At 36.3% G+C, this 24,831-nt stretch overlaps 1 protein-coding gene across 6 annotated transcripts in view; it reads left to right on the forward strand.

Annotated features, from left to right (window-relative positions):
* ARHGEF12 (Rho guanine nucleotide exchange factor 12) overlaps nucleotides 1–24,831 on the forward strand; it is a 139,905-nt gene that overhangs the window by 91,688 nt on the left and 23,386 nt on the right. For 4 of the 6 annotated variants that reach the window (XM_059067872.2, XM_059067871.2, XM_067039147.1 and 1 more), the window contains 12 exons: nucleotides 923–1,063; nucleotides 6,353–6,427; nucleotides 8,715–8,807; nucleotides 10,380–10,490; nucleotides 10,776–10,874; nucleotides 16,178–16,220; nucleotides 16,510–16,615; nucleotides 17,042–17,179; nucleotides 17,676–17,708; nucleotides 18,023–18,137; nucleotides 18,851–18,956; nucleotides 20,434–20,646. In XM_059067872.2, coding sequence (XP_058923855.1) covers nucleotides 923–1,063; nucleotides 6,353–6,427; nucleotides 8,715–8,807; nucleotides 10,380–10,490; nucleotides 10,776–10,874; nucleotides 16,178–16,220; nucleotides 16,510–16,615; nucleotides 17,042–17,179; nucleotides 17,676–17,708; nucleotides 18,023–18,137; nucleotides 18,851–18,956; nucleotides 20,434–20,646 — 1,273 coding nt within the window. The remainder of the gene's footprint in view (nucleotides 1–922; nucleotides 1,064–6,352; nucleotides 6,428–8,714; nucleotides 8,808–10,379; nucleotides 10,491–10,775; nucleotides 10,875–16,177; nucleotides 16,221–16,509; nucleotides 16,616–17,041; nucleotides 17,180–17,675; nucleotides 17,709–18,022; nucleotides 18,138–18,850; nucleotides 18,957–20,433; nucleotides 20,647–24,831) is intronic. The other 2 variants (XM_067039149.1, XM_067039150.1) reach the window with 1 other exon arrangement.

Genomic DNA, 24,831 nt, shown 5'->3' on the forward strand with positions numbered 1-24,831 from the left:
TGGTAGTCTCACTAGAAAAATAGCTTAGCATTTATACATCAACCAGATTTAAGTTCCATAATATTTAGATTGAGGATATGGAAAAATGAGTAAAAGCTGCTTATTTGTTATTCTTTATGAGTTAGGTCTGTAGGTTCACAGAACTAAAAGGATTCTTTGAAATCATCTATCCTAATCTCATTTTAAAGTTAAAAAAAAATCATGCAATGGTTGAGAAAACTAGGGCCTAAATTGGTTAAATGACTCAAACAAGGTCACACATTTGTAAGGCCTCCTGACTTCCTGGTTCAGTGTACTTTTCATTACACATTTTTGTTGTTGTTACTTTTAGTCCCATTAACTATATGAAGTTTTGAGTATTCTGCCTCAGTAATATCGACAGTTTATGTTGTGGTTATTACTGAGCAAAGACAACAGTCTTACTCTGTTTGAATAGTAAAACTGTTGTTCCTGATTTAAAAGCTTATAATAATATACGGTATAGCATTGTGTCCCAGAATTGGCAATTTATTAAAATTCTAAAGTGTTGGAAGGCAGTTAACCACAAGTTATAGTGTCATAATCTTTACTAAAGGGCAGGGAATATAAATTATATAAGTTAAACCGTTTTATTTTTTTGCTTTATTTGAAGTTTGAGATTTTATTTTTACTGAAATACCACCTTCCCTGTCTTTAAGGTCATGCCATTTGAGAACCCCAGAATTAGTAGTCATTTATGCTTTTGACTTTTAGAGCTTTAAGCATTCTTGATTACATCAAACTGGGTGAATTTAAACAGTCTCCATTGAGGTTGCAGTGCAACTCTGTTTCTTTATACAGTCCATAATGAAAGGGTTTTTTGTTGTTTGTTTGTTTTTAATGTGTGTGTGTGTGTGTTTGTGTGTGTGTGTGTGTGTGTGTGTGTGTGCTTGATCTGTTTTAGGATGGAGCTACAGTTACATCCTGCAAGCCATTAGGCGATGGGCTAGCAGTCAGTGAAATAGAAGCAGATCCTGGTGATGGACTAGGCAGAATTGACTATGGCAGTGGAGATGCTTCTCGGCCCAGTAGTGACAGTGCAGATGTAAGTGTTCTACATCTTTACCTTCTTGTATTTTTCTCTACAGCCTCTTTCTCGATTTGATCGTAAGTTTTCTGAGCTACAGGTGTTTTCTTATTACTTACTTTTTATTGCCACCATCTTTAATACAGCAATTTGAAGAACAGAAATTCTGGATACTGTTGTGTATGAGCTTTTAATTCCAGACTTCGCTTTTTCCCTTGGACACCATTGCCAAATGTTTCTTTTGAGGAGATGGAATTTCCCAGCAGGCGTCTTGTTTGTGGGTAGAGAAGTTAATAATGCCAGTGCTTTCTTACTGAACCGAAAGGCCAACTGTTGATATCTTTAAGAGCATGTTAATATTCCATTTGTGGTCAGAGTGACTCAGTGTTGAATCATGGGGCACTTTGCCATTACAAAGAGGAAAAGCCTTAGTCCTCTTAGATAGACTTTAGTTAATAGCCCCTGTTTAGTAATGCTTTCTTGATTAACCCAGAAATTACCAGATGTACATGGATTTTTGTTAACAAGATGATCAGAAAGTATTTTAAGCTGAATATGATGTAGCACCATAGTTATATGAATACTTAAAAGCTAAGTTCAGTGTTACTTACTCAGCAATACTTTGTAAGTAGTGTGCAGTAATAGGAATAACGAATTAAAAATAGATCACCCTCTTTAAAAGTGATGAGGAAAGTAATCTAAATCAGTTTTTTTTTTTTTCCAATGTGGGTCTTAAAATCAATTTAGTGGGTTGGGGCCAGCATTTTAAAAAAATAATAGGTTAGGAAGTAAGAGTACTTTTCATGTAGAAGAGCTAAGTGTTACTTTTTTTTTTTTTTTTTTTCTGTACACGGGCCTCTCACAGTTGTGGCCTCTTCCATTGTGGAGCACAGGCTCCGGACACGCAGGCTCAGCGGCCATGGCTCACGGGCCCAGCCGCTCCACGGCATGTGGGATCTTCCCGGACCGGGGCACGAACCCGTGTCTCCTGCATCGGCAGGCGGATTCTCAACTACTGCGCCACCAAGGAAGCCCAGTGTTACTTATTTTTGACTTGTTGTACACACACACATATGTGTGTATATGTACACATGTATCCGTGTGTGTGTGTATGCATGTGTGCGCATGCTGGTTAGCAGTGTGAAATTTCTCTTATTGGAGGTTGTTAAAAAAAAAAAATGAAAGCTACTGGTCTAAGCCATCATTTAGGGTATCTTTTGAGGCTTAATGCTCAGTGACTCAGTTCCTCATGCAAGGAAAATTTGAGGATTTTTTTTATTTTTTGAAAGATGTTGATAGGAATCTTATGGTTGGATAGGCTGTCTTAATATAAGATTTCAATTTTGACTCAAGAAAACAATTATAGTAGCTTACATTTATTGTGCATATATACCATAAGCTTTAATATGTGTTATACATTTTTTATCTTAGTTAATTCTCAGAACAGCCTTATGAAGTAGTAGTATTGTTATCACAGCTTAACAAAAGAAATAACTGAGGCCAAAGTGAGTGAACTAACTTGCCAAACTTACCCAGCTAATAAGTGATCTGCCTCTACCTAGTTTCAAAATACCAGTACTCAGAGGCTCCAAGGTATGCAAATGCATAACATTTGGGGAGAGCAGTGAAAATTTTACAGGTATACTAGGATTATAGATGAAATGGCTGGAATTGATCTTAGAAACAAAGCCTTGAGTCCAAGTTATAACTTGTTCTAGCAGTACTGCTTTGGGGAATCCTTAACATTTTTCCTCTTTGATTTAGTGCTGGTTCTCCTCTCTGTTTTCATGGCTTGTCTCTACCATTAGATGGAAAGTTTGTTGAGAGCCAAGCACCCATCATATTTGACTTTATGTCTACAAAGACTGGCAGATTGTAGGAATTCAGAACAAGTGATACAAATGAAAATTTTGAATTTTATCTTGTATTTAGAGAAATGTTAATGATAAAATCTGTGGCTTAGAAATATAATTTTATGAAATACAGAGTGTATTGGCAAGTGTAGAAACAGGCATTCCAGTGAATTAAGACTCTTTGACACACGATTGTTGTTTAATCGGTGTTTGAACAACAGAATGAATGAGTAAAGTGTTTGGGCTTTATCATGCATGCAGAAGAGAGGCACAGTCAGAAACATGTCAGTGTGGAAAATGAATTGGAGTAAAGAGATAGGGAGATCAGCAAGAAAAGAAGACTGCTTGGCTTAAGAGGAACTTAACAAATGTGTGTTAAATGGCTGATCAATTGTCACCATTTATTGGATACCTACTTTGTGACAGCGGCTGTACCTAATGCTTTACAGATACTCTTTTTAACTTTCATTGTAATCTTAAAGGAGCAATATCACCATTTTATAGATGAGGAAATTGAGGCCAAATAAGTGGATGCTGTGGAAATCCAGGTGAGAGATGATATGGTGCAGACTAGGATATTTGCTGAACACCTAACAAACTCGTGTAATTCCTACAGGTGTCTTTTTGAAGCTAGAGATGTGCTGCTTTTAGCTTACGGATTTCCATGTTTGTTTCAGTTGTACTGTGTTAAGATTGTAGGAACCGATCAATGCTTTTAATTTTTTTTTTCAATTTTCTGCTCCTTTTTTATAAAATAATCTCTTCATGGTGTTTGTGATATGGTTATCATTGTAAAATTCCCTGCTTTTGATCCTCAGAGAAGGCTTTAAAGAATACCCACATTTCTGGTTCTCACAAGAGAAGCAACCTGATCACAAATCATCATCTAAAGCTTAGAACATCTGCCTCTCTGATTTTCATTTTGCACCTAACTTTTTAAAAATTATTTTCAAAAATTTCAAACCGGGCTTCCCTGGTGGCGCAGTGGTTGAGAGTCCGCCTGCCGATGCAGGGGACACAGGTTCGTGCCCCGGTCCGGGAAGATCCCACATGCCGCGGAGCGGCTGGGCCCGTGAGCCATGGCCGCTGAGCCTGCGCGTCCAGAGCCTGTGCCCCGCAACGGGAGAGGCCACAACAGTGAGAGGCCCGCGTACTGCAAAAAAAAAAAAAAAAAAAAAAAATTTCAAACCTATTCAAAAATAGACTAAGATAATGATCCCCCTCGTGTACCTAATCATCCGTCTCAGCAGGTCATCAACAAGTGCTCAAACTTGTTTTGTCTATATTCCTTCATTCCTCACACCCTCCAAATGCTGGATTATTTTAAAGTAAATCTAAGACATTATTTCATTAATATGCATCTTTAAGAGAAAAGAAGACAAAGAAATGATAGCCGTAATACCATCATCAGATCTGAGTTAATATTTTCTTAATATGCAGTTTGATTACCCCAATAGTCTTATAATGATCTTTTTTTTCAGTGAGTTTATTTGAATCAGGATCCAGTCAGCATCTTCAGCCTCTGGTTGATAAGTCTCTTAAGTTATAATAGTTCCCTCCTCTTATTTTTTTTTTTTTTTTGCTATTTTGTTGTTGTTGTTGTTGTTGTTAAACTGGGTCACATGTCCAGTTAAACAACCCACATTCTAATTGTATTTTCATGGTGTTGTTTAGCATGTTCCTTGAGTATATATTTGCTGAAAATTGGTAGTAAGATCTAGAGTCTTGAACAGATTAACGTTTGAGAGTTGTTGTTTGGCAAGGACAATTCAAGGGCGGTACTGTGTATATCTTATTATATCACATCAGGAGGAGAATGTCTGGTTGTCTTTTTGTGACTGTTAAGTTTGTATAAGGTGTTCAGATGATGTCAGCACGATTCCTTCGTTATAAATTTCTCCATTAAGCTTTTATCTAATGTTTTTACCTGCCATTGATAGCAAGATGCCTGCATCCATTATTTAATTAGAGGTTTCAAAATGATAATATAATATTGTCACTCATTCTGTATTTATTAGATGGAATTATTTTATAAAGAAGAATTTTCTCTTACTGGTTTTAAGTTGCCCTAAAATATAGCTTATATATAAACATTTGATTATTTTCTTTTATGTATGTGTTTTCAGGAGAGTTGATGCCCTAACATACTCCAAAGGTCACTAATGTGGGATTTGTGCCCACATGTGTGTACCTGTGTAATATTTTGAATTTATAGATTTTTAACATATTTGTTTATTGCATTGCAGTCCATTGCAGTCATTTTTCTTTTTGATACTTATTAAATAGTCCCTTTTTGGGGGCTGGTGGTAGTCCCCTCAATTTGTCTTCTATGTTCTTTTGACATGACTCCGCAGTAACATAGCTTTCTTTCATTTTGGTGTGACAAAATTATTCTCGCTTTATCTTTTATAGCTCTTGACCCAGAGTCATCCATTTCTCCCAGGTGGGGCTTATATTTGAAACTACTGTTTTCTCTATCTTGTGGTATCTAGCCATATGTATAGGTAGCATGTATCTTCCGTATAGGCATTCACACAAAAATCTCTTTTATCTCATTTTCAGCTGCTCTGCAGAATGGCTCCCATTGCTTGGGGTGTTCTTCATCCCCCCAAAATTGAAGTTCTGTGTATCATATAGTTTGTATTTTACATTAGGTCGTCCCAAACATACCATGTAAAGTTTATAAAAATCCATAGATCAGTTTACATGAGGTAGTAACAGAAAAATAGAAGCTTATTTTCATTCATATAAATAGGCCAAAATGCTTTTAAATTGGTTAGAAAGAATAGTTTGGGGCAGAGAGGTTTAGAGGAAATGGATAAAGATACAGTTTGATTTTGACATAATTTTTTTGTGGGGGGGGGCTACGTTGGGTCTTCGTTGCTGCACACGGGTTTTCTCTAGTTGTGGCAAGTGTGGGCTCCTCTTCGTTGTGGTGCACAGGCTTCTCATTTCAGTGGCTTCTCTTGTTGCAGAGCACGGGCTCTAGGCATGCGGTCTTCAGTAGTTGTGGCTTGCAGGCTCACTAGTTGTGGCACACGGGCTTAGTTGCTCCGTGGCCTGTGGGATCTTCCCAGACCAGGACTCGAACCTGTGTCCCCTGCATTGGCAGGCGGATTCTTAACCACTGTGCCACCAGGGAAGCCCTGACATAATGAATTTGTGATATATAATATATCTGGTTAGAGTTATTTGATAGAAATTAACCCTTAGGCCTAAAGATGAAATAAAACTATTCTATATTGTTTTATCAACATAAAACTAAAAAGCTAAGAGAATAAGTGACTTGCCAAAGTTAGGTAAAAAGTAGCAGAGCCAAGTATTATATGAAAGATATTCAGTAGTTTCAAACACAAATATGAAATTCAGAACATTATTCTTTCACACAGTTTTTCTTTATCTCCTTTGGTGAGCCTATCGAAATGAAATGAATGTCTTTTTTTTTTCTCATTAGAGTCCCAAGAGTGGCCTGAAAGAGAGGATTTATCTAGAGGAAAACCCAGAGAAAAGTGAAGTAATTCAGGACACTGTGAGTATGAACTCCATGAAATGATAGTGTTTTCTTTAGCTTTCCTTATACTTAAGTGACAGACATATCTGATTGTGTGTGTGTGTGTGTGTGTGTGTGTGTGTGTGTGTGTGTGTGTGATATTTTGGAGCACAAGCTTAAACTTATTAAAGGAACTTAATAAAGATTTGATAAATGGAGAGCTACTCCATAGTTAGTAATATTAGGTGGTTAAATTTTTTTTTATAGTAAAGTGCACATATCATAAAATATACTATTTTGACCTTTTTTAAGTTCACTGGCATTGTTACCGTCACGTCATTGTGCAGCCATCACCACATCTATCTCTAGAACTTTTTCATCTTTCCCAACTGAAACTTGGAGTCCACTAAACACTAATTCCCCATTATCCTCTCCGCTCAGCTCCTGGCAACCATCATTCTGCTTTCTGTCTCTTTGAATTTGACTAGGAACCACATATAAGTAGAATCATACAATATGTGTCCTTTTGTGACCAGCTTATTTCACTAAGCATAATGTCTTCAGTGTTCATCAATGATTTAGCATGTATCAGAATTTCCTTCCTTTTTAAGGCTGAATAATAATCCATTTTGTGTATATACCACATTGTGTTTATCCATTCATTCATCAGTGAACACTTGGGTTGTTTCCACCTTTTGGCTGTTAGGAATAATGTTACTCTGAACATGGATGTACAAATAAATATCTGTTCAAGTTCTTCCTTTTAGTTCTTCTGGGTATATACTCAGAAATGGAATTGCTAGATCTTGCATATTCTTAATTGAATACTTTTAGCATTCTGAGTTTATTTTTTAATTAGGACTTGTATAAAGTTTTATAGTAAAAGATTTAACAGCATATTGTGATTCATCTATTATTAGCAACATAAGGACTATTGAAAAATCAGAAGCATCACATCAAAATAAACAAAGACAAAATAAAAAGTTGTCTCACTGATACTCTAAACAAATTTCTGTTGTTTCACCTGATTTTTAAAAAAAATTATTAAAGGCTTGTGGTTTAAAAAACAAGAGTAAAAAAGGCGGAATCAAGTTCAGGAAATGCAAATACATAGAGTTGCAACACACTTACGGAAGAAAAACTACAGCTATGTATTATTCACTTAATTTATAACTTGTTGTGGTCCATGTATATAGTTTCAGCTGTAACTACTGTGCAGATAACTCCCAAATCACTATAGCCTCACTCTCTTTGCTCAAATCCAGATCGTACAGCATTCAACTGCTGTCATATTTAAGCCAAACTCATTTTTTTCATATTTGTTCCAAATTTTCTATTTCTCTTAACACTGTGTGGTCTCTGATTTCAGTGTTGGTAATATTCAAATATCCCATATTTTTTGCACTATACAGTAATGTTCCACCACTACCTTTTTCACGTGAAATCCAAATTTGTAAGTGAATTGACACATAGATGAGCTATTGCACGGGAGTGAGATCTGCCGCCCTACAATTTGTTTTTACAGTCTCGTTGTCATTGTTTCTATAGCAGTGTTTGTGTGATTACTTGAACATTTTATTGCATTATGGCAGTGGTTTTCAACTAGGAGTGATTTTGTCCCTTGGGAGACATTTGGCAACGTCTGGAAACATTTTTGATTGCCATGACTGGGAGGCTGCTCCTGGCATCTAGTGGGTGGGGAGAAGCCAAGGATGCTGCTACACATTTTACAATGCGTATGACAGCCTCCACAACAAAGAATTATCTGGCCCAAAGAGTCAACAGTACCAGGATTGAAAACCCTGCATTATGTACTTATGAAAATGAACTTAAAATGAAAAAATAAGGTTCAGTGACAGCTTTCAATTATATGACCTTAATAGAAATTTTTGTATTAACCTCTCTGCTAAACTTATTTCTATTCTCATGTTTCCTTTGTCCTGTTGTCTTCATTCACTTTTAATCTAACTTTTTTAAAATTGTTAACTATTTATGTAAGCCCGCTTTATTTCTTTCTATAACAAGGTCTAGATATGTATGAAATAATAAATGAAGTATACAGAGAGGGATTAGAATCAGATAACCAAGGGTGTAGTAAGCAGAGGGTGTTTGTTATTTCCAGGGGAAATGTTCTCCCCCGCCCCCAAGAAACAATCAACACTGGAAAATTTGAGAACCACTTTGAAAATAAAGTACCTAAAGAAAATAAATAAAAAGAAATCCAGTCAGTTTAGTGAACCATGTCTTTTTGATGGTTTGGCTTTTTCCTGTCTCTGAAATTGACCACCGGATAATTTTTCTGTTCCTTTTCTCTGAATGTTACCAGGACACTCAATCACTTATTGGGAGTCCCTCTACCCGTATAGCACCTCATATTATTGGAGCAGAGGATGATGACTTTGGTACTGAACATGAACAGGTGATGACTTTTGTTCTAAAAAACAAATTATTAATTTTCTGAGATGTTTGATTTCTTGCAAAACTGAACACTTTCTGGAGACTGAAATTATATTTATAAGGATTTGAAGCTGAAATCTTAGAACTAAGATTAATTGGGTAATTGCCAGTTAATTAATTGGCTATTGCTTATTTTAGCTTTGACCAATAGAAATGGCTTTGCTTTTGAAGCTGATAAGAAGTCATTTATTTATACCTAGGTATCTCATCTTGGGAGAGGGGCATGCTATTATAAATTTTTTTTTAAATTTCAAATTCCAGTTGTTTATTGATGGTATATAGGAATATGATTGGCTTTATTCTTGTCCTTGTATCCCATGATCTTGTTAGTAAACTCACTACTTCTAAGAGCTTTTTAAAGTAGCTTTTTAGGATTTTCTACATAGACAACCACGAACAGAGACAATTTTTATTTCCTTGTTTCCAATCTGTTTATCTTTTATTTCTTGCTCTTACCTTTATTATACTAGTTAGGATTTCCAGTATGAGGTTGAATCGGTGTAGTGAGACAGGACATCCTTTTCTTATTCCTGATCTTCGGAAGAAAGCATTCAGTCGTTTATTATTAAGTATGATGTTAGCTATAAGTTTTTTGTAGATACTGTTTTTTTTATTGAGAAAGTTTCCTTCTATTCCTGGTTTGATAGGAGTTTTTATCATGAATGGATGTTGACTTTTGTTGAATGAATGAGATGATCATATGTTGTTTTTTTTAAATTTAGTCTCAATATGGTAAATTACATTAATTGATATTATTAGCATTTTGAAACAGCTTTGTATTCCTGGGATAAACTGCAGTTAGTCATAATGTATTTTCCTTTTCATAATAATGTTGGATTCAATTAACTTATTTTGCTGAGGATTTTTGCATCTGTGTTTATGGAGGATATTAGTCTGTAGTTTTGTGGTTTTTTTATAATGTCTTTGGTTTCGATAGTTGTGTAATGCTGAACTCTTAGAATGAGTTGAGAAGTGTTACTCCTCCTGTATTTTCTGAAAGAGATTGTGTAGAATTGGTATTATTTGTTTAGATTAACATGTGATTTTAGGTTACCTTAAGTTTAACTATTGCTGTTTTCTGTGTTCAGTGTAGTTTGGGAATATACAAGTATTCTAGGAGTTGTCTTATTTAAAATCATACAGCTCCCTTTTCTACCACCATTTCTACAATTAGCTCGAAAGGAAGACAGCTATTTTGTTATTAGGCAAAAAGCCTTCCATTACATTTTTAGAAGTGTTATTAGACTGTTTTTTTGCATGCTGATTTGTAGACATGTGAGCTCTTTGATAATCATCTTCTGGACTTTTATTCTCCCAGGATGGTCTTCCCTCCAACCTATTCCCAAGAGATTATTTTCAGAGGAGGAGATTCCATAGCCTGTGTTGCTAATAAATTCTAGTGAAATTTTTTTTAATCTTGAATTTTTTTAGGGTAGGTTAAAGTGAAATTTGGATAGTTACGTTTGATTGAGCTGACATTACATTTTGCATTTATACATTGGCATTATTAATGTATAATTACTTCTTTTTCTAGATCAATGGGCAGTGCAGCTGTTTCCAGAGCATTGAACTGCTAAAATCTCGCCCTGCTCACTTGGCTGTATTCTTACACCATGTAGTTTCACAGTTTGACCCTGCAACATTGGTAATATATTTTATGATTTCACCAATTCAGAGTTCTTACATTGATTCATATACCATAAAACTTTTCACTTCAGCAAGATGAGTGGATGGACTTCTTTCAGTTTTTTAAACATATTAGATATGAAAGATGATTAAAATGTTACTAATTTATTTTTTATAAGACTTGGTTATATGGTAATAACTACATTGTTTATGGTGACCTACTTGTTCAAGGCATTCCCACTCAATGAGGATCCAGCAGATTACATTTTTCATGACTTCTCCCCCATTTCTTTCTCTACCACAGCTCTGTTATCTCTATTCAGACCTGTATAAACAGACCAATTCCAAGGAGACTCGTCGTGTCTTCCTTGAGTTTCATCAGTTCTTCCTGGATCGATCTGCAGTAAGTTACCAAGTTAATATTATAATCTTTGCTTTAGTACATTGAAGTATTGGCCTCCTACTTCTAGTCTTCCCTCCCATGTTTTTGGACTTCATTGTGCTTTCTGACATCTATATTATATCTCAATTACTGATTATTCTTGACTGTAATTTTTTTTTATCATTTCTGAGTTAGTTGTAGGCATATGAATTCTCACGGTAAGTTTTAAGGGATATATATATGTATATTTGGGTTTATACATGTGCATATTTAGGATGAGGGAGTGAAAAAGAGAACATAAATGATATACATATATATATATATATATATATATATTAGGATTGAAAAGGCAATACTTGTATAATTGAACTCTGGTTGGCCTCTTTGAAGTTTGGAAGCACAAGGATAACTGAGAAATGGTGGAAAAGATCTTACTAGTATAAATGATAATAGATAATAGTAGTGTTTTATTTTACCAATAGAAATCTTAGTAAGGTTTTTAAACTAATAATAGTTTTTCTTTTTTATGTAATTTTCTTTTTTGTGTGTTATCTGTCTGGTTTTGGTACCAGGGTGATGGTGGCCTCGTAGAACGAGTTTGGGAGTGTTCCTTCCTCTGCAATTATTTGGAAGAGTTTGAGAAGGATGGGTGTTAGCTCTTCTCTAAATGTTTGATAGAACTCGCCTGTGAAGCCATCTGGTCCTGGGCTTTTGTTTGTTGGGAGATATTTTATCACAGTTTCACTTTCATTACTTGTGATTGGTCTCTTCATATTTTCTATTTCTTCCTGGTTCAGTCTTGGAAGGTTATACCTTTCTAAGAATTTGTCCACTTCTTCCAGGTTGTCCCTTTTATTGGCATAGAGTTACCTGCAGTAGTCTCTCTATGATGCTTTATATTTCTGAGGTGTCTGTTATAACTTCTCCTTTTTCATTTCTAATTTTATTGATTTGAGTCCACTCCCTCTTTTTCTTGATGAGTCTGGCTAAAGGTTTATCAATTTTGTTTATCTTCTCAAAGAACCAGCTTTTAGTCTTATTGATCTTTGCTGTTGTTTTCTTTGTTTCTATTTCATTTATTTCTGCTCTGATCTTGATGATTTCTTTCCTTCTACTAACTTTGGGTTTTGTTTGTTCTTCTTTCTCTAGTTCCTTTGGGTGTAAGGTTAGATTGTTTATTTGAGATGTTTCTTGTTTCTTGAGGTAGGATTGTATTGCTATAAACTTCCTACTTAGAACTGCTTTTGCTGCATCCCATAGGTTTTGGATTGTCGTTTTTTGTTGTCATTTGTCTCTAGGTATTTTTTTTATTCCCTCTTTGATTTATTCAGTGATCTCTTGGTTATTTAGTAACGTATTGTTTAGCCTCCATGTGTTCGTGTCTTTTACGTTTTTTTCCCTGGAATTTATTTCTAATCTCATAGTGCTCTGGTCAGAAAAGATGCTAGATATGATTTCAATTTTCTTAAATTTACCGAGGCTTGATTTGTGACCCAAGATGTAATCTGTCCTGGAGAATGTTCCATGTGCACTTGAGAAGAAAGTGTAATCTGCTGTTTTCAGCTGGAATGTCCTGTAAATGTCAATTAAATATATCTGGTGTATTGTGTCATTTAAAGCTTGTGTTTCCTTACTAATTTTTTGTCTGGAGGTCCGTCCATTGGTGTAAGTGAGCTGTTAAAGTGCCCCACTATTATTGTGTTACTGTTGATTTCCTCTTTTATAGCTGCTAACATTTGCCTTAAGTATTGAGGTGTTCCTCTGTTGGGTACATATATATTTATAATTGTTAGATCTTCTTCTTGGATTGATCCCCCTTGATCATTATGTAGTGTCCTTCCTTGTCTCTTATAACACTCTTTATTGTAAAGTGTATTTTATCTGATATGAGTATTGCTACTCCAGCTTTCTTTTGATTTCCATTTGCATGGAAAATCTTTTTCCATCCCCTCACTTTCAGTCTGTATGTGTCCCTAGGTCTGAAGTGGGTCTCTTGTAGACAGTATATATATGGGTCTTATTTTTGTATCCATTCAGTGAGCCTGTGTCTTTTGGTTGGAGCATTTAATCCATTCACATTTAAGGTAATTATCGACATGTATGTTCCATTACCATTTTCTTAATTGTTTTGGGTTTGTTTTTGTAGGTCCTTTTCTTTTGTGTTTCCCACTTAGAGAAGTTCCTTTAGCATTTTTTGTAGAGCTGGTTTGGTGGTTCTGAATTCTCTTAACTTTTGCTTGTCTGTAAAGGTTTTGATTTATCCATCAAATCTGAATGAGATCCTTGCAGGGTTAGAGTAATCTTGGTTGTAGTTTCTTCCCTTTCATCACTTTCAATATATCGTGCCACTCCCTTCTGGCTTGTAGAGTTTCTGCTAAGAAATCAGCTGTTAACCTTATGGGAGTTCCCATTCCCCTGTATGTTATTTGTTGTTTTTCCTTTGTTGCTTTTAAGAATTTGTCTTTAATTTTTGTCAATTTGATCACTATGTATCTCAGCGTGTTTCTCCTTGGATTTATCCTGCCTGGGACTCTCTGAGCTTCCTGGACTTGGGTGGCTATTTCCTTTCCCATGTTAGGGAAGTTTTTGACTATAATCTCTTCTAATATTTTCTCAGGTCCTTTCTCTCTCTCTTCTCCTTCTGGGAACCCCATAATGTGAATGTTGGTGCATTTATTGTTGTCCCAGAGGCCTCTTAGGCTGTCTTCATTTCTTTTCATTCTTTTTTCTTTATTCTGTTCCACAGCAGTGAATTCCACCATTCTGTCTTCCAGGTCACTTATCCATTCTTCTGCCTTAGTTATTTGGCTATTGATTCTTTCTAGTGTATTTTTCATTTCAGTTATTGTATTGTTCATCTCTGTTCGTTTGTTCTTTAATTCTTCTAGGTGTTTGTTCTTTAATTCTTCTAGATCTTTGTTAAACATTTCTTGCATCTTCTCGATCTTTGCCTCCATTCTTTTTCTGAGGTCCTGGATCATCTTCACTATCATTATTCTGTATTCTTTTTCTAGTAGGTTCCCTATCTCCACTTAATTTAATTGTTCTTCTGGGGTTTTATCTTGTTCCTTCATCTGGTACATAGTCCTCTGCCTTTTCATTTTGTCTATCTTTCTGTGAATGTGGTTTTCGTTCCACAGGCTGCAGGATTGTAGTTCTTCTTGCTTCTGCTCTAATATGTTTTATTATTAGCCTTGCTATAGGGTAAGTTACAGTTAGCCCTTAATACCTCTTGAAGAATCATGCTGCATGTCCCTAGTTCTTTCATATTTGCATTCCTCTTAGATGACTGTTTCACACCTTTTCTCTCTTAAACTCTCCATCACTTTCTCTCCTGTTCTTTTCTCAACTGATGACCATGCTGTTTCTTTGAGAAATTTAAATTATACAGAAGATAACTTCTACCAGATATATCATCCTACCTCTATCATACCATATATGCTCTGCCCTCTCTCCTGATGCTATGTAGGGATTGTTCTGCTTTTATCTAAGGCCACCTCTTCCCCTGTTTATCCAGAGTGTATTTTCTTATACCTACTCAAAGAGTAGTTATTCTAGCAATTCTTCTCTCCTGCATCATCAGTTTTTTTGTTTTCTCCTGAATCATTCATATTAGCATGCAGACATGGTTAGTTCTCCTATCTTAAAACAAACTCACACAGAAACATTTTGGCTCCCCTTCTTCCTCCAGCACTTGCCCCATTTTCTTTGTATTTTTTGCAAAGTTGCCTGTACACCTACACATGGCTGAATACAATTACCTTCTCAATGAAGCCTTCCCTGACCAATTTACTTAAAATTTCATCTCCCCCCACTTTCTGTCACCTTTCCCATGTTATTTTTGTCCATAGAATTTATATTTTCTTTTTTAATTTATTTTTTGTCTATATTCCTACTCTTCTACCCCAAATGTAAGCTCCATCAGGGCAGATATTTTTGTTCTGTTGGTTCACTGCTATTTCACCAGCACCGAATAGATCCTGGCAGAGTGGTCCCTCAGATAGTTGCTGAATGGATTACTTAGGGTTCTGATTATACTGCCATTGTTTAAAATGTTACACAATGTATTTATTAAGATAACTTTCTTTCATGAAGAAATGACGGTATATTTGAATTTCACATTTCTTAAGAGTGCCTGCTCCATGCTAAGTCAAAACTTTATATTTTGCTGCTTGTGATCTATATAAGTTTATCGAAATGAAAGTGTAAGAACCCTGATAGATTAATTTGCTAATTATTCTTTTATGCCACAGGTCATATTTATTTCATATAAATAAATACCTACATACAGAAATGAACAATATATATACTTTTTTGCATTTGTGCTAGAAATACTTTTAGGAAAGTTGATTTGAGCTACTTTATGGCAACTTCAGTTAAAGAGAAAGCTTTGAAATCCATTTCACTGTTCTTCAGACCAATATTAGGGATCTCATAATTTTTAGCAGTGACTTATTTTCAAATGTAAAACTTCAGATCTCATGTTAATTGTTTAAATTCTGGAAGGGTATGACTTAGGTAGGTGTATAATACAAAGTAAACATGAAGAAGTTAATGTATTTTCTCCAAATGCAAAACAATTTTTTTCCAAGACATTTCCCAAATTAACAGGAGATAATTATCTGGTAATGGGACCAAAAACTGCAGTTATTGTGTGAACAAATCCTAGCTAAGAAGAAGTAAGTTGTGACACAGTCATCTTAGTTCAAGAGTAAGAACTACACATGAAAGAACTAGAGATTTAAAACTCCAAAGCTTCAACATTGATATCCAACACTTTCTCGTTGGGAGTGTGACTATTACTGTGAGGGTTCTTTAGCTTTACATAGCAAAATGGTTGGGAATATCATAGTCTGTTGTGTGAGTATATCAAATACAGCAAATAAAAATCATCATTATATATGTGTAAATTTTTCATATGATATACACATAGTTGAGGTTTTACCTATATTGATTCAAATGATGTATAACTGATTATTTTAACCAATGATTCTAGAAAGCCCAAGCCAACATTGATTCATTCTAGAAAACTAAAGGCAACAGGAATAGGTAAGGCACAGAAGCATTGAGTCATCTAGTAAAACGACTGTAGATGTTTCCATTATAACATGATCCTTGGGAAAAAGGCTTATTTTCAAGTTTAACAATAGAACATTCCAGAGCTGTGAAATTTAGATGGGTGAAACCCCAAAAATGAGCTTATATATGAATATTCTTGTAAAAATAGATATTCAAGTTGTATCTCTTTATTTTGTATAAGTCCTTATATGCATCCTGAAAAACTCTTAGTACTATTTCACTTTTTGTTTGCATTTTTGTTTTAGCACCTGAAAGTTTCTGTTCCTGATGAAATATCAGTAGATCTAGGTAAGTCTGGAGCACCAATATGCTGGAGAATTACATCTCTATAGATACGTAGCTCAGCTCCTCCCTAAGGTTTCTATCTGTTACGTGGTGACTAGTAGGTGATATGAATCACACCAGAAAAAAAGCCTATAATACATCTAAGGGTAAGTAAAAGATGAATTCTGAGATGAAATACATAAAATGTGTTGAACTTCTCTTTGTCTTACTTCAAATTAAGTTTGCACCAAATAGTGCTAGTTAGAATGCGAAAAATATGCTTTAGATCAGGTGACTTCTTCTATTTATGCAGAAAAAAGAAGACCTGAGCTTATTCCTGAGGATCTACATCGCCACTATATCCAAACTATGCAAGAAAGAGTCCACCCAGAAGTTCAAAGGCACTTGGAAGATTTTCGGTAAGCTCGGTGGTAAGCTGATATGGTTGTTCTGAATTTTCTTTTTAGGTAGGAAAAGGTTATACATTAAGTCCATGGCTTAGCATATCGTCTTTAGCACTGTTACTAAAACCTAATGCACATCAGCAGTCAAAAAGTTGGCCTGGTACTGAGAGTGCAGAATCCCTATTCCTTATGCTGTCAGGAATTGTGCTTAGTATTGGTACTCTGTGCTAAGTGTGTCCTTCAGGATATGTGCTCTGTTGAGTGATTGCCTCTAGAATTTTCTTCCTCCAGTGTCCTAAGTGACATGGGCCCCCAAATAGAAAACTGTGACATTTTGCCTGTTGCTAGAAATTCACAGCTATGGAAACTCTGATGAAATATCTCCAGAGGGAGATAGTTTTTCTCTAGGCTACCTCAGGAAATTTCTCCTATTCCCTTTAGACAGAAACGTAGCATGGGGCTGACCTTGGCTGAAAGCGAACTGACTAAAATTGATGCAGAGAGAGACAAGGACCGGGTAACTTTGGAGAAGGAACGGGCATGTGCAGAGCAGATTGTTGCCAAAATTGAAGAAGTGTTGTAAGTAACAGAAATACATGTAGAAAGGCCTTCTCTACTAAGATGCTAATTGTGCTTAAAGTGAACAAATTTAGAAGGGGGGTCAGGTTGTCTATATGGAGCTGTTTATTCTGTCATAATACTTGAGAAGCTGGAATTTTAAATTTATGCTGATATTTTAGATGACATTCTTGTATTTCTTTTTCTGGGTATTGGTAAAATGAGTAACTATAAAATTTCTAACTGATCAAAAACAGGTTGAGTACTTATATTGGCTTCAATTCACAGACTTTGGAAATGTTTCTTGCTATAAAACACTTACAGTTGATGACATGAGTGTGAAAAGCATATGGTTCCTTCAGGGATTAGAATTTTTCTGATGTTTTATTCCAGGTGACAGAGATTTGGGGTGGGTCCCAAAGCATTTGGCTCTGTTCTGCTGTTTCAGTTATCTGAGTTTAATAACAACTCTTTTATTAAACTTCAATGTTTCATTTTTAAATGTTTTTATTTTTAGGATGACTGCTCAGGCTGTAGAAGAAGATAAGAGGTAATATAATGATTTTTTTCCTAGAATTTTAAGGAAAAAAGAAACTATCTTGTCACCTGCCCTAAATTATGATTTATTTCTTTTAACATAAAAATATAGACTGTCTCCCTCTGGTGGCCTGTATTTTACTTGACTAATATTCTAGTGTCTTGAGTAGAATCCTTTACTATTCACAGTGAATAGATAGCTCCTTATTTTTCACTTGATGAATTCTAAGAATTTCAGCATTGGGGTTTTGGAAGTCATTTGATATCTTTATTCTACCCACCATCCCTTCCCAGAAGTCTTATTTTACTTAATCCTTTCTCCCTCAGTTCAACAATGCAATATGTTATTCTCATGTACATGAAGCATTTGGGAGTAAAAGTGAAAGAACCTCGAAATTTGGAGCACAAGAGAGGTCGGATTGGATTCCTTCCAAAAATCAAGGTAAGACTAGAATAATAATAGTGTGTTCAGGTCTCTGTGCTTCTTTACATTTGATTTCAGTGCTTTCCTTCTTCTTAGTGTTTACTTTTTCAGCAAATTAGTGCTAGGCTTGCCAATAGGAATAAGATATGGTCCCTGTTCTCAAGAAACTCAAAATCTAGTGAGAAATCCAGCCATACAAACTAATTTATTACGCAGTGTGAAGAGTGAAGCTAGTAGTTTATACAGAGAGCTGTCCCTAACTGTTGTGGCCTTATACTTTTCTTTTATGGTACCTGTCAGTGTTTGTAATTATGTATGTTTTGGTTTTATTTTTGTTAGATTGTAAATCTGGAGGAAGATAAGGACCTCCTTCATTGTATCCCCAGCTTTTTGCATAGTGCCCTTCGTACATTATTAGCTTAGTAACTATTGTTCAACAGATGAATGAATTACTTAGAACAGGCTCCCAGTAAATGTGCTATAAACCTACCTTTTACTTTCCAAAATTGTCAGTTCTGAAGGGTTTGAAAAGGCATCTTGAGTTTGGTGTGTACATAGTACTGTGTGCCAGCCTCTAATGAGTGCCCTGTGTGTGTCTGTGTGTGTGTCTTTCATTTACATTTAACCAATTTCTTTCAAATGACCATTAGAATGTGTTTCTGTTTAAAAGCAACAAAAGAAATCTACTCTGTTACGTGTCTCTTATCTTTTTGACTGTACCTCAACTCTAGCAAAGTATGAAGAAAGATAGGGAAGGCGAAGAAAAAGGGAAGAGAAGAGGATTCCCCAGCATCTTGGGACCCCCAAGGAGACCAAGCCGTCATGACAACAGTGCAAGTACGTTGAAGTTTAAAATGCTGCATTCCCACCATTCCATGCCATCTTTACATTTAGACTCATTTAGCTAGAGTGGGTTGCTGGAGAAAGGTGTTCTAGAAGTGTTTCCACTGAACTTCCGTTGTTTGTATTCAATGTGATTTCTGAACTAAACCCCCGTGTGACTTCACAGTTGTCATAAACATCTTATTTAATGTCAGTAGAGTATTCCATTAGTTGTCCATAACATAATTTACTCACCTGTTCTGATTTTGTTTGCACTCAAATTCTGATTGTTAAATTTATAAAACAAAATGTGCATGGATTTCTCCACCATACTTTGGTTTACCTCTTTATACATATATTACTCACTTTCTCCATACTTCTGCAGTTTTTCCACCTCTTCATTGTGTTTTATTTCCTGATGTCCCTCCACCCTCAGGCCTACTGGAGAGGCAGTTCCTAGAGAGGGCTGCAGGAGAAGTAGGGGTGGGCGTGCTGCTGTGAGGAGAGAAATTAGCTCATATAGTGGTCTTCAAGGTGACAGGTACCACATTTGAAAATATTGGCATGGTTGGAGTGGGGGGGGGGGTATTGTGATACAGTGAACCTGAATGTCCCACACACTGAGGAACTCTCACTCAAAATGTCAGTGGTGCCCCTTGCTGAGAAACACTGAGAAGATGAAGGAAATTTTTAGAGAAGAGGTTGAGGAGAGCAGAGCATTTCACAGATGCTGACCATGAGTTCCAAGGGATGCAGAAGAGGAATTGTAGGAATTAGGGAAGGAAGAATTTTAGGATTAGAGATGTACCGAGCTGTGTGAGGATGTGCCAGGTTAAGGGGGGTGATGGCCTGAGAGTCTTTAGCATCTCATGGTGACCGATGTGAACAGTGACAACGAGCAGCATACGGATTGTTCTGCACGGTCTCTGAGGCATGTCGTGATGGTGAAGTTGTGAGTGTCAGGGAGGAGCTAGGGGCTTGCTAAGAGCTCACAGAGCCAAAAGGCTTCATCTTCTCTCTCACAAATGAATACAGCTTCGCACGTGTCCATCTCTGGCTCTCGGCATCCCCTCTCCCCACCCACTGTCGCTCTCCTCAGCACCTTTTCTCATGACCCTTCTTCTCCGGCCTCTTCTCACGCCCTCATCTTCTACCGTCTCCCACCCTTTTCTCTTCATCCTCCTTCACCTTCCCCTGCCTTTCTCTCTTTCTCTCTCTTTCTTTTTTCTCTCTCTTTTTTTTCTCTCTCTCTCTTGCTCTCTCTTTCCTGCCTTCTTCCTTCCTTCTCTTTCTTTCTTCCTTTCTTTCCTTTCCCTCCCTTCCTTTCTATCGATCTGTTTATCTATCTATCTGTCCCTCACTCTGTATAATAATTCATGTTATATTTTTCTAGGGTCCACCATGTTCCAGACATTTTTCTAGATTCTTTTCATCATCTTTTTTTTTAAAGCTGTTTTGCAGCATGAATGATTAACTATTGCTTTCTGTTCAGTTGGCAGAGCCATGGAACTGCAGAAGCAGCGCCACCCTAAGCACATATCCACACCTTCATCTGTAAGTCCTGAACCTCAGGACTCTGCTAAGTTGCGCCAGAGTGGATTAGCAAGTGAAGGAGCAGACATTGGATACCTGCCAGCCAATTCCATGTCCTCCATGGTTTCAGGGGCCACTCTTTCCCAGGAAGGAGGGAAAGAGAATGATATGGGTGAGCTAATGCTGTAGTTCCACTTAGCTAAGTATCAGGATTTTAAAACAACTATACTAAGAAATAGAGTGGCAGGTTATTTAAATCAAGACTGAATCCCAGTTTTAGTTTTAATATTTTAATATTCTATAACCAGTGACAAATCTGTGCTGAATGGTAATTTTGAGTTCTTATCCATTCAAAAAATATTTATGGACTTCTCTGTCAGGCATTAGCTCTGTGCCAGATGTTAGCATACAATAATACGTAGATTCTTGCCCCATGCAGCTCAGTCTTCTGGGAAGATAATTCATACAAATAAAAACTTCAAATCGTGGGGAGTGTTGAGAGGACTGGTCAGAAGTTAGAGGCAGATGTGTGTATGTGGGGAGGTGCGGGTGCATCTAGAGAAGACTTTTTTAAAAATCTGAGATTACCAGGGATTTTTTTTTTTTTTTTTTTTTTTTAATGCTAAGGGGAAGCCAGTTGAGAGGAAGAGGTTGAAAATGCGGGAGATGGACTATGTATCCAATAGAACAAAAGTTTTGAGAAGGAGAGAAGCGATGATATGTGGGGTGTATGTGAAGGGCAAGGTTATTAGCTGAGAGTTAGGATTTAGTGAGAAGGGCAAAGGGGATTTGAAAAGTAAAGAAAAAGATAGGAAGTCATTGTCGATAATTGAGAAAAGAGCTTATTACCATATTTCTTCATACTTGTTATAATGGGTTTCTGAAGCAAGTGAGCTGGAAGAATTAGGTGGTTTTATTTGGAGAAGGAAATGCCTCTCTATATTGGTGATTTGGGAAGCAGTTCAGTTTCTGGTATGACAAGATCAAGGATAAATCTGTGGGAGTGGTCACCAAGGTGGCAAAGAGGGGGTTACTAGAGATGAAGAGGGTAAGGAACCAAGGGTATGAATACCTTTATACCACAGACTTTGAGATCACTGCATGTGATCATAGCACAGAGAGGAAAACTGTGATCCGGCAGCCAAAGGTTCAGTGTTGCTAGATGGTTCTTGGTAGAGGGAGAACATGTGATATTATTCAGAGTGAGAGCCTCAGTAGAGCAAGGGATTTTTTATAAGAAGGTAAGATAATAGTCTAAAAGTAGTACTGAGGAAAAAGAAGGGTCTCTATCTCATCTCCACCCTGTAGTACACAGTGTATGACCGAAACATCATTCTCTGTTTGAGAGGGCTGCAGCAGAAGAGGTTACCTTCCATGGGATAGGAAAGTTTTTACTTAAGACAAAGAAGTAGGGGTGACATTTGTAGAGAAGTCTGGAGGTTCTGTCTTATATGGAATTCTGAAGTTGTTGGATTGAGTAATGCATTAATTCATGGCTCTCATGTCTCATTGAAATAAAAGTATGGTAGGTAATGCATAAACAAAAATCATAAAGAGAAAAGAAGTAGAGGAAGAAAAGAAATTATCATTCAGTAAGAGATTTCAACAAATTTGGGGGAGATTGAAAGTAGGGAAGAGTGGTTTGATGGATAAAACAACATAAAGGAAGTTGGAGCCTGTAGTTCGTTTAAGGAGTCCAAGGTGGGAGCCAGTCTGTCCATTAGAACCCAGGAGAGACTTTGGACTCAGAGTTGGCATAAGTTACAGAGTACATGAGTAAGAAGTAAAGCTGAAAATGATGAATTAATTGAAAGTCTGTAATCAAAACAGTTATGTCAGCAGCTTCTGATCCTTACATTGTAGAATATAAGCAGTCTGTCATTCCTGTATCAGAAGAAAATGAATATGCTCTTTGTTACACAAGTTGAGTGAATTGTGTCGGGAATTAAGTCCTCCATGGTATTAGTGCCCTGGAGCTCACTTTAGGGGACCTGTAGCATGACAATCGGCATGCCAGGGGCTTACCCTGCTCCGAGGAGCTTCCAGCTGAAATGGCCCTACTTCCACATAGCAGAATGGAAAGCCAAGTCAGCTGCCGAGTCTTTTATTCTTACATATGAACAGCATTACTCACTTCTGGCAAAAGTTATTAGAGTCCAGACCTAAGGTAATACATAATGCCAAACATATTAGTGGCATAAAAAAAAAATACAAAATAAACACAAAAACTGCCACTAGCAGAAAATAATTTAGGTAATAAGAAGAACTTATAAAAATACCTCTAAATTAGATAGTATTCTTGAAGAAATTAAAGAGGTTATTATATCTAAAGCAAGAATAGGATGTTATAAAAAAGGAGCAGAGACCAAAAAGTTTTAATGTAACTATTACATATAATAACTGTTTTATTAGTTATAATTGCTTTGTGATAAATTACCCCAAAACTTAATGGCTTAATACAAAAAATATTTACTACTTCGCATTTTTGGTGGGTAAGGAACTCAAGAGCAGCTTAGCTGGGCAGTTCTGGCTTGGAGTCTCTCATAAAGCTGTAGTCAGGATGTCAACCAGCCATCTGAAAGCTTAATGGGGCCCGGAGACCTCTTCTGTGTTTCCACAGGTGGCTGGTGGCAGGAAGGCTTAGCTCCTTGCTGGAGGCCTCTGCTCCGCCACCACATGGGCTTCTCCATAGAACTGCTTGAGTGTTCCCTGACGTGGTAGCTGACCTTCCCAGAGTGATCCAAAGGAGAACAAGAAAGAAATCCCAGTGTTTTTCTTTATGACTTAGTCTGTATGGATATACCCCCTTATTTCAGCAAGTTAGAAGCAAGTCACTAAATCCAGCCCACATTCAAGGAGAGAAAAATTAGGTGCCACTGCTGAAGGGAGGAGTAGCAAAGAATTTGTGGACATATTTTCAGACCACCACAGCTGCTAAAAATTAAATAAGAAGAAAAAAAAGAAGTCCCTAAAAATAAAGTCAAGGAAATATTTCAGAATCTATATCAGAGATATCAAGAGATAGAAATTGGAGAGACAAGAATTATGTAGAGAACCACCACAGAGATTCAACCTCTTCTCTTTCACAAAACATCAGCAGAGGAATTGGAGGAGAGACAGTTAGAGAAATGATAGAAGAGAGCTTCCCAGGGCTGAAAAAGAATACATGTCTTTCAAACAGAAAGGGCTCACCCAGAACAAACTACAATGAATAATAATGTTTTAAAAAAAGACCCATGCCTAGAGTAGCTTTGGAAATGTCAGTGCATCAGAGATGAAGAAAAAGAACCCTGAAATCTTTCAAGAGAAAGAAAATGGAGATTATGCTGTGTCACATTTCTCATAACATTAGGTGCTAGAATACAAAGGAGCCAACTTGCTGAAAGAAAATGATATTGAACTTAGAATTCTATATCCATCCAAACTATCCATCGAATATGAAGAAAGATATAAAGACATTTTCAGACACTCCAGGATTCAGAGTGTAACTGAAATGCACCCTTTCCTTGAAAGTGATTTAAGATACACACTCCAGCAAAATGAGAGAAAAATTAAGAAAGAAAATCTCATGGGGGCCAGGAAACAGTGGAAACAACCCAGGAAAGTGGTGAAGGGCAGTTCTAGAATGATAGTTGTGTCACAGGCCAAGGGAGCAGCTGTTCCAGTTTGGAACACAAGAACCTAGGGAATAAGAGAAAAGGAGATTTTAAGCAGTTTATAGTTTATAGTAACAGATGGAAAAGTTTGTGACTTGATAAAATTATATTACTCTGACAGCAATAAAAGAAAGGCATTTAGAAATGCTAAGAAGAACAGAGTTGTTCAAGAAAGTTGTCATGATTTGAACATGAAGCAAAATTTTTAAATGGCATAATCTTAAAGTAATTGATGGAGTATATGACTTTACTGTAATAAATACTCTATTTCAAGTGGCCTAGGAGTTGTATCATTGGACCAGTAGAAAGGAAAACATAATCCTAACTAACATGCCTCTTAACCTGGCATGAATAATATGTATATGTATGTTGTATTACAATATGTGTATGGTCATAATAATGTAAGCACGCTATTTGTTTTCAGACTTTTAGAATCAACCTAATAGGCAAAGCACAGGATATTTAGTTGTGGCTGCAGATCAAAATGGAAGTGTAAAAAATCCTCTTTATGATACAAGTAAAAATGTAACTGAAAGAAATACAAGGTAAAAGGAAGGAAATACGATTAAAGAGAAGGTTATGGACACTAAATACCTAATTTGACATAGAGGAGAATTAAGATAATAATGCCTTGTTGGAACAAAGATATATACATATATAATTCTATCATTTAAGCTTAGGGAATAACAAGCCAACTAGGA

The sequence above is a fragment of the Kogia breviceps genome, chromosome 7 (genome assembly GCF_026419965.1).
Source record: "Kogia breviceps isolate mKogBre1 chromosome 7, mKogBre1 haplotype 1, whole genome shotgun sequence".
Lineage (NCBI taxonomy): Eukaryota > Metazoa > Chordata > Mammalia > Artiodactyla > Physeteridae > Kogia > Kogia breviceps.